This window comes from Mustela nigripes, chromosome 4 (assembly GCF_022355385.1).
Source record: "Mustela nigripes isolate SB6536 chromosome 4, MUSNIG.SB6536, whole genome shotgun sequence".
Lineage (NCBI taxonomy): Eukaryota > Metazoa > Chordata > Mammalia > Carnivora > Mustelidae > Mustela > Mustela nigripes.
In genome coordinates, this window is record NC_081560.1 from 159,073,894 (window position 1) to 159,088,916 (window position 15,023).

The 15,023-nt window shown below is 41.0% G+C and overlaps 1 protein-coding gene and 1 long non-coding RNA gene across 2 annotated transcripts in view; one reads left to right on the top strand and one right to left on the bottom strand.

Annotated features, from left to right (window-relative positions):
- LOC132016638 (uncharacterized) overlaps positions 1 to 15,023 on the bottom strand; it is a 223,481-nt gene that overhangs the window by 134,846 nt on the left and 73,612 nt on the right. The gene's annotated exons all lie outside the window — the stretch shown is intronic.
- SLC35G1 (solute carrier family 35 member G1) lies at positions 1,669 to 11,804 on the top strand. Its single transcript, XM_059398155.1, has 3 exons — positions 1,669 to 1,920; positions 6,441 to 6,621; positions 8,780 to 11,804. The coding sequence occupies exons 1-3, from the start codon at positions 1,743 to 1,745 to the stop codon at positions 9,516 to 9,518; spliced, it is 1,098 nt and encodes a 365-aa protein (XP_059254138.1). The 5' UTR covers positions 1,669 to 1,742; the 3' UTR covers positions 9,519 to 11,804.

Sequence of the window (15,023 nt, forward strand, 5' to 3'; positions counted from 1 at the left end):
ACAAGAGACCAAGTATTAAGACAACAGTCACTCCCCCATTGCTCTTACTGCTCAGGAAATTCCAAGGGTTTGAGAGCTGTGAGCCCAGAACCTTGGATGAAGAGCAAAGGAATATGGGAATTACCAAATATATACTTCCTATAAATCACAATATTACAGGGACTCTTCAAACACTCTGCACATCTAAGTCTTACAAGTAATGCAATTGTGAAACTGCACTTGATTTCTAGATGTTTGGTTTCTGCTTCAAAATCACTGACTTTTTTGGTTCTTGCTTCATAATCATGATCTATCACCCTCACCACTCTTCCCTACAACTTCCCCACCAAAATACCGCCACCACCACCAAAAATAAAATCAGTTTCATATATTTTTATAAGCAGTCTTAAATTCTTTTTAAGACACGCAATGTATGTGTTAACAAAGTTAGAATTCAGGTAGCCATTTGTACCAACTTGCCTACAACAAACCTGGTTTATGCCTATTGCCCTGCCTAATTTTTGAAATCTCCTTCTTTTACTCTAAAAGGGGGGGGGCAGTTTGGAGGATAAATTATATGTTCACCTTACTTAAAAACACAACTTGATTTTCTAATAAAGTGCTTTTCAGGTGACGCTGCTTTTGCCCCCATCACTGGACTTGATTTACACATCTCTGCAAAATATGGAGGGAAATATTCTATCTCAAATAACCAAGACCTCAAGTAGTAGGTGGTGACTATCTTAGGTCACATACTCAGGGACAGAATCAGAGGCAGAACCCAGGATTCCTGACTGCAGTATTTTTCAGCTGTTGATCACTTTGTACAAATATCTGAGTAAAGGCAGTTGGTAATCTGCTTGCACTTGGACCTAGAACAGTTTAGGCAAGTTCATCCCTGCTCAGACACTGTCCTTTCACCTTTAAAGCGAGCAGAGATGAAAGAAGAATTACCTACATATAAAGAGCATATTATTGAATCCCAGGCATTCTGGAGCCAAATGACATATTTTTTTTTTTTAACTTTACTGGGCGCAATTATGTCAGATTATTGGAATCTTACATCTAACCAAATTAGATGTCTCAGTTAATAACCAAAAAGAAGAAAGAAACAACAAAAAAGACCAATAACGGAGGCCTACTGTTACAAAGAACATATGAATGGGTTCTGCCCGAGTCTTACAGATATATTTTCCCTAGGATTATGTGCTAATTCTTTTTGTTGTTGTTGTTGTTTCACCTAAAACCAGAAAAATTCTACCTTCCTTGGATATATGGCAAAGAGACAAAGGCACAGTCTTTGGCAAGGTCTCCAGGGCATTCCAGAAGTCCTGAATGCGGCGCCACACCATTAAATAAAAGCACACTCTCCTCACCTCCCAAAGGCCTACCCCAAAAGAATGCCACAGAACCCACAGTCGTCCCTCCTTCTCTCTGCAAAGACAGAAAGGGGTCCGCTGTGCCTGGGGAAGGATGACTCCAAGCCGCTGGCCAGTCTAGCCGGACCGCAGCAGAGCGGAGCACGCCCTTGGACCAGTTGTGGGCACCAGCCCCAGACCAGGGTGGTGGCCGGCCTCCTCCTGCGCAGGAGTCTCCAGGAGCTGAAGGTAAGAGGGCAGCGGAGGACAAGCGCGGTCCCCGGCAGGGGGCGGAGGGCCGCGCGCGCATGCGCCCCGCCCCGCCGCCGGCCGGAAGAGCCGGGCAGCGGAGCCGCTGCTCCCCGCGCTAGTTGCCGCGGCGCGGGGGAGAGCGCCGGCCGCGCGATGCGGCCCCTGGACAGCTCCCGGGCAGCCGAGGTGCCAGAGCCCGGGCTGCGGCTGACGGACGACGTGCCGCAGGGCGCGATCGAGGAGCCCGCGGCGGCCGAGGCAGCGGGGACGCCGGGTACCGGGAGGTGCTGGCTGTTCGGCTCCTCGCCGTGCGGCTTGTGTGCTCCGCAGGGTGAGTGTGGGGTGCGGACCCGGGCGCGGGTCTTGCCCCTTGGGGTAGGGGTGGGGTTGCAGGCGCCAGCGGGCGGGGGTCCCCGCACAGCTGCGGGCCGGGGGCTCAGTGAGGACCGCTGCCCCCATCCCTACCCTGCTCAGAGCTGGGGGAAACCCTCGAGCCCTCACCTGGAGGTCTGCAAAGCAGAATTTCGTCCCCGTTGGCGTGAAGACCGGAGAAAGTTTCTGATTGTGTTTGGAACCCTTTTGGGATTCTGAAACTGTTCCTATAATTAAAGTGTTGCGGGCAGGACAGCGGAGTCAGATTGCAGTTTGGTGCGCCCTGCCGGAGGTTGGAGGTTGGGGGGTCAGTAAGAGGCCATCCCGCAGCCGGCTGAGGTTGGTAAGGAGCTAAACTATGAACACTGATGACGGTGGTAAGCGGTGTTCCTTCAAGGGGAAGTTGAAAAGCAGAGTATGGGGCACGTGGGTGGCTCAGTGCGTTAAGCGGGGGACTCTTGATCTTGGCTGAGGTCTTGATGTCAAGGTTCTGAGTTCAAGTCTTCAGTTGAGCTCCATGCTAGACATGGAGTCTACTTAATTAAAAATTAAAAAAAAAAAAAAAAAAAGGAAGCATAGAGTGTAGAAAATGCCTCAGAATCTCAGAATCTTGGAAAGGCCAAGTTGACTGAGAGGAACCACTGGTTCTTTTGGGGTTGGGAGGACTTATTTGTTCTTGTAAATTTTTATAATATATTTATAATAGCTCATATTGAACTAAACCAGCATTCCATTATTAATATAGTAAATATTTTGTGATTTTTCCCTATTTTTCTAAATTTGAATCATTATATCATAGACCTGAAACAAATACAGAAGGACTTTCTTGGCAGTTAATCCTAAACAAGGCAGAGAGGCACAATCTTACATTAACATTGTTAGGAGGTTCACAGACCTATCTTCCAGAGCCCAGTATCCTGTAAAAACACTTTGATCTTGTTCAGCCTCTTTCTTCCACAAATGAGGAAAGTGAAGCCTAGGAAGATGAGGGCCTCAGAGCGGGGGATGCCTTGTTTTTCCCTAGATCTGGCATGTGTGGGTGAGACATGGCATAGGTCTGTGTAGCACCAAGGTTGAGGATCTCATCATGCCAGAGACCCAGGCCAAGGCCCTTTGTGCTGAACACAGTGCTACTCTACCCACCTTGAACATCTTCCTTGAAGAATAAGAAAAAGGTAGATTGCCTTTCAAGACAAAGTTACAGTCTGCACCATCTCATCCCCTCGGTGGCCTCCACCAAGTGTGACCCTGGATTTCTGTGCCTCTTACCCAGCTCCAGGTCCCCCTTCCTGTATTATGAACTTCCCATATTTTAGAGAGAGGAGCCCCAGATGACTCTTGCTCCATGTTTGTCCTAAATGCTAATGAAAGATCAGACTTCTGATTATTTATGCATGGGCTGGTAGCTACAGAGCAGGGGTTCCTGCTAGCTGTGGAGCTGTGTTGACCAGATGTGCAGCCCATGAAGAGGTGTATTTCTCACCTTATCAGTTATTATGGCTGAATGTCATTTTGGTGGAATGCTGAGTCAGTCCTTCTGAACTCTTAAATGTTTCCGCTGTTGTGAGCCAAAGAAATACTGTACACTCAGGCAGCACGTGGCAAAATGATAAAGCTACATAAGCTACTGCACTTAGGAATCTTGTGGAGTATTTTAACTGCAAAGAAAATTGCTAACAGTAAGATTTAGTAGTACTTATTGTAAGATAACCAGATAATATTCCGAAAACAGGATTGCCAGAGAAATGTTGTCATTGATCTTTGCAACAGTTATCATTTTAACCGCTTGATCATGGGTGTCTCAAGAAAGCTCATTTTCAAGTTCAGATTGAAACTGTTAACAGTTTTCTACATTCTGGGATAACCTTCACAGACAACATACAGCTATCCTAAGACACCTATTTATTTTCTTGAGGGACAGTGTGGATTTTGGACTGAAGCAAGGAGAAGTTGTCTTCGCTCTTGTGCCTCATATGCCCCTGGGAGGAGTTGTCTGTATGTAGCACTGGTTCTCAAGCTGGTGGAGCTTTCTACAGTTGCAGAGAGCCTGCATCAGTGGGTCTGGGGTAGGACTCGGGAATTGAAGTTTAAAGAGTTACTCAATCGATTTTTATTCCCAGCCGGGGTTGTGAACCACCAGTTTAAAGCAAAGAATAGAGAAACGGAGCAACTTTTCAGTTTTCTCCTAACTCAGGAAATTGCACTGTGACCCCTTACTTAATTTGAATTATTTAGTTTCCAAATTTTTAGCTATGCTTGTAGTGGAATATGATCATAGAAACATATTACATAAGCAAATGCCTCTTTGGATTATGCTGCTCTTTTGTCCATCTCCATTGGCAGAATGGAAATTATTATTCAGTAAGACACAGGTCTTCCTGAGTAGAACCAGGCCTCCCCCACATAACAAATAATCAAGTTCAGCCAGGCCTTATAACAACTGCCCTCTTCGAGTCAGCAGTTATGGGCCTTAAGTATTTATAAGCAAGAAAAATATGTGAGTGGCTGTGTTTCAAGAGAGAAGATAATCAGAACCAGAGGTGTAAAATTAAGTTTTAAAAGAGTTAAAGTATCATGTTAAGTTAAAATATTCCTGGAGAAAAATTCAAAAGTTTAGGTTGGAGAAGGTCCTTGAAATGTAGACCAGGGAGATGTTTTCTGTCCTTGATCTTCCTGTTCTGAGGGTGTAGTTTCTATGTATGAGTTGGGTTTCTTTTAAGAAAAACTATTTTATTTGGACCTGAACTCTGAAGTTTCAGAAGCTGAACTCTCAGACTGACCACAGCCAAGACATGTATTTTGTGGTGCTTAACTTGGAAGTCTTCTAAAGTTTCCTTCTCATGGGCTAAGTGAGTATGTACAGTTTCTTTCCGTGGTATCTGAGCACATAGGCAGTGAACAGAAAGTGGAGGATTCGGGAACTTAAAACATATCACCCTTGATGTGACGACCACTAGCTCCAAATGATTTTGACTGTGCACCTGGAACCAGAAGAGGGCGAGGCCTCTGACCACATTGCCATCTTTTACTGCACATGTCAGGCTATGGAATGCTCCTGGAAAGATTGTGCATCGTCATACTTTGGTCCCCATTCACAAAGTGCTTGTCACTCGTGGGCAAAGGTATCTCATGGCTATGAGATAGTTGAAATGTATTACCTGGTGTTTGCATTTATCAGAGAAGGGCATTTAAAAAAAATGTTATTATGCAATATTGTTCTGTAGCTGAGTAACATGTTGTGAATTCCTAGACTGGAATGATGATCCTAGTTTTACTATAAACTGCAACTGCCAAAACCATACACTCTTGCATTTTGCTATCCTCTTAACTGATGAGGGTCAGTAGTGTTTCCTTCTTACTCTCTCCTTGTTTCTGTATTCATTTCAAAAAAGAAAAGAAATATTAATATATTCCTCAATGTGTCACCTGTCTTTTAGGGAGCTCTCTGCTTATCCTGTCCCCTTTAGCTCCCTTCTGAATGATGGGGTTGGGAGTGGGTATGAGATTCAAAACAGGTTTTACTCTTGTCTTAGGTAACTCAGATAGAGAAAGTGGCAAAACGAAAGTTTAATGCTCATACAGACTGTCGTTAATGGATTGAATATGTGTTGCTCTCGAGAAAGCAGAAGTAGCAGAAGCTTCCTGGTTCAGATCTAGCCAAGAAGCTGACGCTCAATGACAGTTCTGATTTTTAAAAAATTTTGTTTTAAAGCACTTTGAGGTCAGAGGAGTAGATACCATAGCCCCCTGCCCTCGAAGAATTTATGCTGTAAACAGAAGATCAGTCGTAAACCATGAAAAGTAAAAGATATCATGATTAACGGTTCAAAATAACAGAATGGAGAGACTTCCCAGATTATGCTGTCGCCAGTGGTGTTAGACTTGGCATCTTTCTATAAGTTCTCTTGTATTCTTTCATTCAGCAAATATTTAATCAGGGTCTTCCGTGAGCCAGGCATAAACAAAACAGTGAGGTCCCAGCCTGAAAGAGTATACAGACTTGTTGGGGAAGTAAGATAATCAACAAGGAGCCATATGACACAGCTATAAACTGTTGTCCAAAAAAGAATACTTTCTTCATAAAGCCTGGTTCACCAGTGAGATGATAAAAATTATCACTTGGAAGCCTTTTTCTCCAGCCATCTTGACAAGCATTTCTTAAAGATTTCTCTCACCATCTTGGCAAGTATTTTTACTTCTTTTGACTTATAAGTGAGGGGTGATTCTTCAGTGAGCCAAAGGAAATCCATTTTATAGGGTAAAGCTGCTTCAAAAATTATGGGTTTAAATTGTTGCTTTGCTCAATGATTCATCATTCCTGGTAGAGAAATGGTTCAGATCCAGAGAATGGGAATGCTTAGGAGATAGCATTCTTAGCCTGTTAGCCATTAACACTGTACCATTTTTCTCAATTCCTAACTGAAAATAATAAATCATATATTTGGAAGCAAGGACTAACCAGAACTTAATCTTTTTCAGAAGCCAAGAAGAAAGCACCCTGTCCTGGACTTGGCTTGTTTTATACATTATTGTCCGCCTTCCTTTTCTCAGTGGCCTCTTTATTTGTTAAAAAAGTGCAAGACGTCCATGCTGTAGAAATTAGTGCATTCCGATGTGTGTTCCAAATGCTAGTCATTATCCCTTGCTTAATATACAGAAAGTAAGTATTTCTTATCTGCAAAGTAGAAGGTATTAACAAATGTTTGTAAATCTTTTGACCTGCTTAAATTATTTATTCTCTAGCATCTGCTTTATCCCTCCCATAGATTTACCAGTTCTTACATCCTTTGGCTCTGATTACTAAAAAGTCACAAGGACCCACCCACAGAAGATGCTCTCATAAGCACAAACCACATGCCCAGCAAAAGAGGGGAAAGAGATTCAGTTATTCTTCACTCCCCATTTTGAGAACAAAGCATTCCTTGTATAGTTCCCTCCATCTTGTATCACCCTCCCTTCTTTCCCTTGGCATAACTAGTGTTTAGAAGAAAAAAGTAAATGAGAAGAAGCAGTGGTGTCTCCTAATACCAAGATTTAAGTAGAATGGGCTGTTCTGTTATCCAGGCAAATAGAAGGTTACCTTAATAATGTGGGAAAGAGAAAAGGTAATCTTCAGCAAGGCCTTTTAAATAGTTTCATGTTCAGTGTCCTCATCTGTGAAATGGATGGAATTATACTCTTTGTCTTCTATCTGGCACCTTGGCTGCAAGGGCCAAATAAAATTTATTATAGATCAGAGCGCTTTGTGTAGAATGTAACACATGTAGTATTCCCCACCCTTCCTGATCACTCCCCACTAGGACTTCTTTCCCTTCTATATGGAAGGGAACCTGGGAAAGGGTGGGGATCCTGATCACTCCCCACCTAGCACCTTTTTCTCGTCCATATAGAAGGGAAAGAGGTGCTAGGTGGGGAGTGATCAGGATCCCCACCCTTCTATATGGAAGAGAAAGAGGTGCTAGGTGGGGAGTGATCAGCATCCCCACCCTTTCCCAGGTTAAATTATGCCTCTCTCACACCCATTATAATCTCTACACACCCCCGTGTACTTAGAACCATTAGAGAAGAGACCAGTTGGGTCCCTGGTGGCAGTCTGGCTCTTTCTCTCTTTGGGCAAAAATGCTTAAACCCTAAACTAAATGCTTCAGTCAGGTGCCACCAAAGTCTCCTTGTATCTGTAACACAGTACAGATGCATTTGGAATAGTTTCACCCTGTATCCTGAGGATTCGGTGAAAAAAGGTGAAAACTTACTAATTAATACTGTCAGAAATTCCTATGGAAGTGTGGACAAGTCTTGGTATTTTAGGAAATGATGGTAAGACTTCAGAAATTTCTAAGGGTGATAACAGACCACTGACGCTAACACAGTTATCTTCCCCTTAATAAAAGAATTGTCAGGGGAAGGCATTAGAAGAGTTTTTTAAATCCTTAGCACCAATCTGTTTTGACCCATTTTATGTTTCATTATCATGGAAGATGCATATGGTATTCCAAGTATTTTCAAAGTATGAGTCAAAGATGACCCACCCTTTCTAGTTCCAGAGACCCAGCAGTCCTCATGTCAGGCCTACAGGGCTAGACTTCACATAGATGTTCAGTGCTGGCTCCAGGTCAGCAAGCTGCACTAGCCTGACATGTACCCAGCACATTGCTTGGTAAATATTTAATTAAAAAAAAATTGAGTGGCAATTATTATACTTATCCAAATGGCTGTATGTTCTTTTTCAGTATATTTTAACTCTTCTGCAGAGAACAGTCAAAAGTTTTCTCACATTCCAAGGCTAAAATACATTTTAGCATTACCTCAGCTTTTATAGAAAAACTCATAAGATTGGCAATCCATACCAGTCAGCACCAAGTTTTCTTATGTAGAAACAGCTCAATCTTGAAATTGTGTTTATTATAAACATCACTTATTATTACTGTAGAAAATTGAGGGAAAATAAAGAAGAAAAATTACCTGTGAGTCCATCTATTAATGTTTACCCACTATGAACATTTCAGTACATTTTCCTTTTTGTTTTTTTTGCAAGCCTGTGTAAACATAGGAAAAATTATATTTGCTGAATTATAATTATACAATTTATGGAGTTCTTTTCTATTTTTGCTTCTACTGTGAACACTTTTCATGTCTTTAGCTATATTTAGAAACCATTTTTTAAAGGTGTATATTATTCATTTGTGGGCATTATTATAATTTACCAGTTCCTTATTTTTTTGACAGTTAGGCATTCAATAATTACATTTAATCAAGAAGTGCAATATTAAAAACATACTAAGTTGGTTTAATGTGCGTTCCTCCATTTTTATTTACAGAACTGGGTTTTTAGGCCCCAAAGGTCAACGAATTTTCCTCTTGCTCAGAGGAGTCCTGGGTTCTACGGCCATGATCCTACTGTACTACGCTTTCCAGGCAACATCTCTCGCCGACGCCACTGTCATCACGTTTAGCTCGCCCGTGTTCACGTCTATCTTTGCTTGCATATTTCTCAAGGAGAAATACAGCCCTTGGGATGCCCTCTTCACAGTCTTCACCATCACCGGCGTGATCCTTATCGTGAGGCCCCCGTTTCTGTTTGGCGCCAGCGCCGCGGGCGGGGGCGAGAGCTACTCCCTTCACCTCAAGGGCACGATTGCAGCGGTGGCGCACGCTGTGTTCGGGGCCCTGACCCTGGTCATCCTCAGAAAGATGGGGAAGTCCGTGGACTACTTCCTGAGCATCTGGTATTACGTCATCCTCGGGCTCCTGGAGAGCATCATCGTCCTCTTCATCATCGGGGAATGGAGTCTGCCGTACTGCGGCTTGGACAGGCTGTTTCTCATCCTCATCGGCCTGTTTGGTTTGGGGGGTCAGGTGTTTCTCACGAAAGCCATCCAAATAGAAAAAGCAGGGCCAGTGGCAATAATGAAGACTATGGACGTGGTCTTCGCGTTCATCTTCCAGATTATTTTCTTTAACGATGTGCCCACGTGGTGGACGGTGGGCGGGGCCCTGTGCGTCATAGCCAGCAGCACCGGCGCGGCCGTGCGGAAGTGGTGCCAGGGTTCCAAATGAGGCTTTGCTGCCACGCGCATGGTCCCGGGGCAGACACGCCCCGCGTGCACACAGCTGGAAAGTCCGCATTTCCTTCGCTGGTCATACTTAATAAATTTCGTAATTAAAGTACCATTTTTTAATATGGTATGTCTTTAATTAGCTAAGAATTTAGCCAGTCTGTGTGGTAGCAATTTTTTTCTCAATTGTTTGGGTTTGGGTTTCTTTTTTTTTTTTTTTTGCTGTTGGGGTGGCATCGGTAAGAGGACAAAAAAAAAAGTTCTATGACTGGTATAAATATATGTAATTTTTGAAAGTGTATTTTTGGTACTGATGGGATATATGTGGGTAGGAAATTTTAGATGCCCTTTGAGCAGTGTAGATGCTAAGAAACTTACTGATTATAATGCTGCTATAATTGGTATTATGTTGGAAATTCATTTGAAACCTAATTCCATTTCGGAGGCCAAAGCTGAAACTTGGAATAGGTGCCTACTTAATGGTGTTAATAATACAAATGAATTGGCCTTATTTTTCAAGGCTTTTATAAATGATTATCATTCTTTTAACCCATATAAGTGCCTTTTCATTTTGATGCCAGAATTTTTATATGTAAACTTTAAAAAAAAAAGTTTTTAATCACCAGGTTTGGCTAGAAGTTTTCTGTTTCAGTGGCATTCACGACTGTAGCTATCATTCTATAATTTTAAGTTCTCCTCTGATTTTTTGAAACTGCACTACATTTTTCTTAACTTTCTAAGATTTCAGGTCTTTAAACCACAAGAGAGGAATCTTGGCATAGCCAGTGTGCACATTTCCATGCTGAAGTATTTTCCCCTCACTAGAAATGTGATTTTCTATAAATTCTCTTTGAATTTATAGTGCGATGCCAAATAAGATTTTCTCAGGATTTTATTAGGTTGAGCCATATGAAATTGCTGAAATTTTACCTTTTTAACTTACAAAAACAATGGTTTCTTATGGTTCACCCTAATAGATACCTCCCTTACCCTCTCTACACCAAATATTTAGAAGACTGTGGCATATATTTTTTTAAGACAACTTTTTAAAATACAGTAATCCTATTAAATTTATTTTTGTAGTCCTTTTCCCTTATAGAATTACATGTAATAATGCTTCATGTTACTTGTTAAATGTAAAGATATGAATCCATGGTTGATTGACTTTTGTAGTTTCTTGAACAGAAAAAAAAAATCACTGTTAAATTCTAGTATATCAGTATAAAATGTTAGTGCTGTATCATGATACTAATTTCATGAATTCAAATGACATTTTTAATCTGGAATTTCATCAGGCCAATACTCTGCAGTTAAAGAGAGAATGCATTATTTAGGAGTACTTGGGAGGTTAATTGGGAAGTAGAGAGTAGACGCAAATGATTCTTTTATCACAATCAGCTCTTTATTGGTGAAGCTATAATGGTTTCCAACTCTTACTGTCCAACCTAGCGTCTGTTATTATCTTAAGCCTAAAGATTTAAACGATTAAAGGCTCTTTCTCTCCCTTTCATCATAATTCTTCCAAAGAAAGAAAGAACTTGGCTTCTGAGGTTTATGCCTTGGTAAGAAAGGATCTTTTCCAGTAGTTCCAAGAGGAAATTTTTAGCTTGCTGATCTTCCCAAACGCTTCCCACCTGACAAATCCTAAATGAAGTCTACTTACGGGAGTCACACTATCATTATAACTTTAGCCTAAACCACAGTTTTTGGAGTTTAGAGTTGCAGAAGCATCATTTTGCAAGAATGTTAGAGAGTTACAGAATCAGAGCATTTTAGAGCTCAAAGATCCTCTTGTAAGAGCCACGCTGCAAAGATAGAGATGCTGGGGAGGGGATCTGTCCAAGATGGGTTTCCATGGCCTTCTCCTTTCCCTCATTTCCATGATAACGTGTGGAAAGTAAACCACTGCTTAAGCTACCTAAGGTAAATTAACTCAGGGAACCCTCTCCTGGTTCCTTACCTTGCACAATGAAAGAACCTATGGGACTTGGAGAGTTAAATCCCTTTGGGCCTGTACACTATATATGAGTTATTTCAACAGTGTGTGGTTTAAGTACTTGAATGTCACAATATATGACCAAGGTTGGAGAAAATGTTTCTTCTCTAAACTTTTACAGAGTGTCATTCTTAAACACTTTTATAATGTCCAAAGTATATACAAGGATGTGTATTGTAACAATTTATGAGTGTGTATATTTTGCAGAGATTGTAGTTTCTATATCTTGAGAATATTTTCATAAATTGTTTTTATTATAAATACTAATAAAGTTAATATGAAAGAAGGCTATATGTTGGTTTCTATGATTATAACAAATGTGCTCACTAATCTAACTTACTTCATTTTTCATCCAGGTGCTTCAAAATTCATTTTGTAAAGGATATGGTCCCTAGTCATTCACCTGTGATGTAATCTCAAGTTTCAATTTTTTTTTTTTTAAGATTTTATTCACTTCTCAGGGAGAGAGCACAAAGCAGAAGGAACGGCAGGCAGAGGGAGACGAAATCTCCCCACTGAGCAGGGAGTCTGATGTGGGACTCAATCCCAGAATCATGACCTGAGACAAAAGGGCAGAAGCTTAACCAACTGAGCCATCCAGGCATCCCATCAATCTATCAGTATTTTTGTTCCTCTGATACTGTTACATCAAATCTAATTTCTCTAAAATAAAGACCCTAACCTTCTATTCCAATGAGGCCTACATTGTTCTAGACTCCCAGAGCTTAGAGCAGCTTTGAACCTATACTTTTCTTTTCATAGCTAATCTGTCACTAAGTCCTGGAGTGTCTGTCTTATTATCTTGTGGATTCATTCTTTCCTTGCCATTTCCACTGCCACCAGCTTAGTCTATGATTGAGCACCTCACAGTTGAATTACAACAGTCTCCTAATGGTTACCCACTGCTTGACTCTCATCCACTCAGATCCTTGCCTCACTGCCAGAGTGACCTTCCTAAAGCTGTTTTCTTTTCTTTTCTTCTTTTTTTTTTTAAGATTTTATTTATTTATTTGACAAACAGAGATCACAAGTAGGCAGAGAGAGAGGAAGGGAAGCAGGCTCTCTGCTGAGCAGAGAGCCCAATGCAAGACTAGATCTCAGGACTCTGGGATCATGACCTGAGCTAAAGGCAGAGGCTTTAACCCACTGAGCCACCCAGGCATCCCCCAAAGCCATTTTCATTGTTACTTAGGTTTTCAGAGAACCACAATGTTTCTGTATCACATACCACATCTTATCCAAATTACTTGGCCCCATTCCCACTTTTCCAACCTCATTTCCCATGTCCCATCACAAATCAATACTCATATCAATCTCCCCACTGGCCCACATTTGCCAAGAGATTCCTTCCTAGGTCTCCCCTGCTTCCTGTGCCACCTTTTCTTTGTCCTCTAAACCCTCTTGGCCTCCAAAGGCTCAGCTTGAGCTTCTGTTTCTTTCTCGGCCTCCAGCTTCTCCCACCCATACTTGCCCACTCTGACAGAGTAGATAAAGCACTGGAATAGGCTGAAGATCTGAATGTGGTTGTATCACTTTCCAGCTGAATCAATCAAAGTGTACCTAAGCCTGTCCTTATTTGTTAAATAGAATATTACTTGCCCAAACCATGCTATAAAGGAATGCCATAGAGGGACTTGTAGATCAAAAAGGAAGATAAAAACACTACATATCAAACTGTAGTTAATACTGTAGAGTTGAACATTCTCTCTCCTCCTCAAAATGATGCCCAGTTCAGGGTCCTTACTCCTAAGCAGTTTCACCAGGAAATCCAGGAACAGTCTAATGGATTTCAAACCTCATTTGACTCTCTCCAACCAGCACATAATTCCACTATTGGACAGTTCTCAATTTCCTGGCTAATCTGCCCACATAGGTGGCCAAGGGTAACCAGTCTTTATCTTATGCATAGGTGTTGCCACCTTTCCAGTTCTGGCTTTAACTCTGATCCTCTGTATTACACTTGGCTCTGGCTGGGTAAGGTGCCTGATTTTCTATGTGTTTCCCACATGCTATTCTCTACACTCAGTATGGCTCTTCTAGCCCCTTATCTGTTCACTCAGTAAGCACAATTAGTCTCCTGAGGGTAATCTAGTGATGAAAGCCAGAAGTCTTTAGGTAACATGTCAGTCTCTAATGTAGGTGTATGGAGCTGTGGTCAGCACTCAGATTCTTAGGATGTAGGTTGGGCACATGAAGCCTGAGCACCACCCTAAGCACACCATTCCATGGTCCCTTTGGCCCCTTCTATGAAATCTAATACAGCTACCATATTCACTTCGAATTCTGCAAGATGCCCTAACAGGGACTCTGTGATTCACAAAGACCCATCCAAGTTTTAGACTATTAGAACACTAGGTTTGAAGTTGGACTTGGAAAACCAATTCACAGAGAGCCTGTGAAACTTCACGCTGCTCATCATCCCCTAGAAATTGGGGTGGGACTTTATAGAAGGAGGGTAAGGGGAAGACGTATCTCGTGTCAAGGCAGGGCATGCAATGTTGCATCATAGAAGTTCAGTCCACAGGAAATGTGCCACTGGGTTGCACGAGGCACATGCCAGCTATCATCTATTAAGCCAGATATGTATAATAAAAAATAATGCTATTCTTTTCACCGATTTTTAAATAGTTATTTTTCATAAGAATATTATTTATGTTAACATTATGGAATCATTTTAATAATTTTTTTTCAGTTTTGCCTTTAAATATCTCTCTATATATAATACACATAACAGAAGTTCTTTGGAGTTCTCAATAATGTTTAAGAGAGTAAAGGAATACAAAACTGAAAAGTTCCCAAGTTGCAGATTTAATATCTAGTGTTATCAAATTTGAAACCTTAAAAAAAAAAACAAAAAACAGAAAACAATGATTAAGCCCACCATCAAATCTACCAACTTTTTCATGAGGTTCTCACAGTTTGAAATGCAGCTCAAAAACAGTTTGCAAATTGGAAACATCTTTAATGTGATGTTCCATTTTAGAATCGTGAGTTAATCCACTCTAAATGTATATAAGCAATCCAAATTATCTACCCAACAGAGGGCAAAGGAACAAGAAATCCAATTGGTCAATGTTCACAGGGTCATTATCAAGCTGCCTCTGTTACTTCCTATGTATGTGTTTTAGTTCCTTTGTATGTGCATTTTAGAAAAGTCAGAAGACTTTGATACTTGGCAAGTAAGTATGTGCATTGGTACAACTTCTGTGACGGTCAACTTGCCAACATCTATCATTTTACAAATGAATATGCTTTTCCACCCAGAAATTCCATTTCAGGAATTTATCTTATAAATATACTGGCTTATTGCAAAATAAAATGTACATGTTTATTCATTGCAGCATTACTTGTAATAGCAAAAAAAAAAAAAAAAATAGAGCTAGTCTAATGTTAAATAAGTGATGGTACCAGTAATTGCTTAAATGACTAAATAAGTAATGATACTGAAATTTTCCTCTGTCCAAGGTTCTTCTAGTTGGACTAATAATTAAATTTACATAAGACAGATTA

Bases quoted from the DNA above. Each gene is read 5' to 3' on its own strand.
- SLC35G1 (XM_059398155.1), top strand. From the start codon at position 1,743: ATGCGGCCCCTGGACAGCTCCCGGGCAGCCGAGGTGCCAGAGCCCGGG. The intron at 1,921-6,440 runs GTGAGTGTGGGG...AATCTTTTTCAG, and splicing joins CGGCTTGTGTGCTCCGCAGG to AAGCCAAGAAGAAAGCACCC. The intron at 6,622-8,779 runs GTAAGTATTTCT...TTTTATTTACAG, and splicing joins CCTTGCTTAATATACAGAAA to AACTGGGTTTTTAGGCCCCA.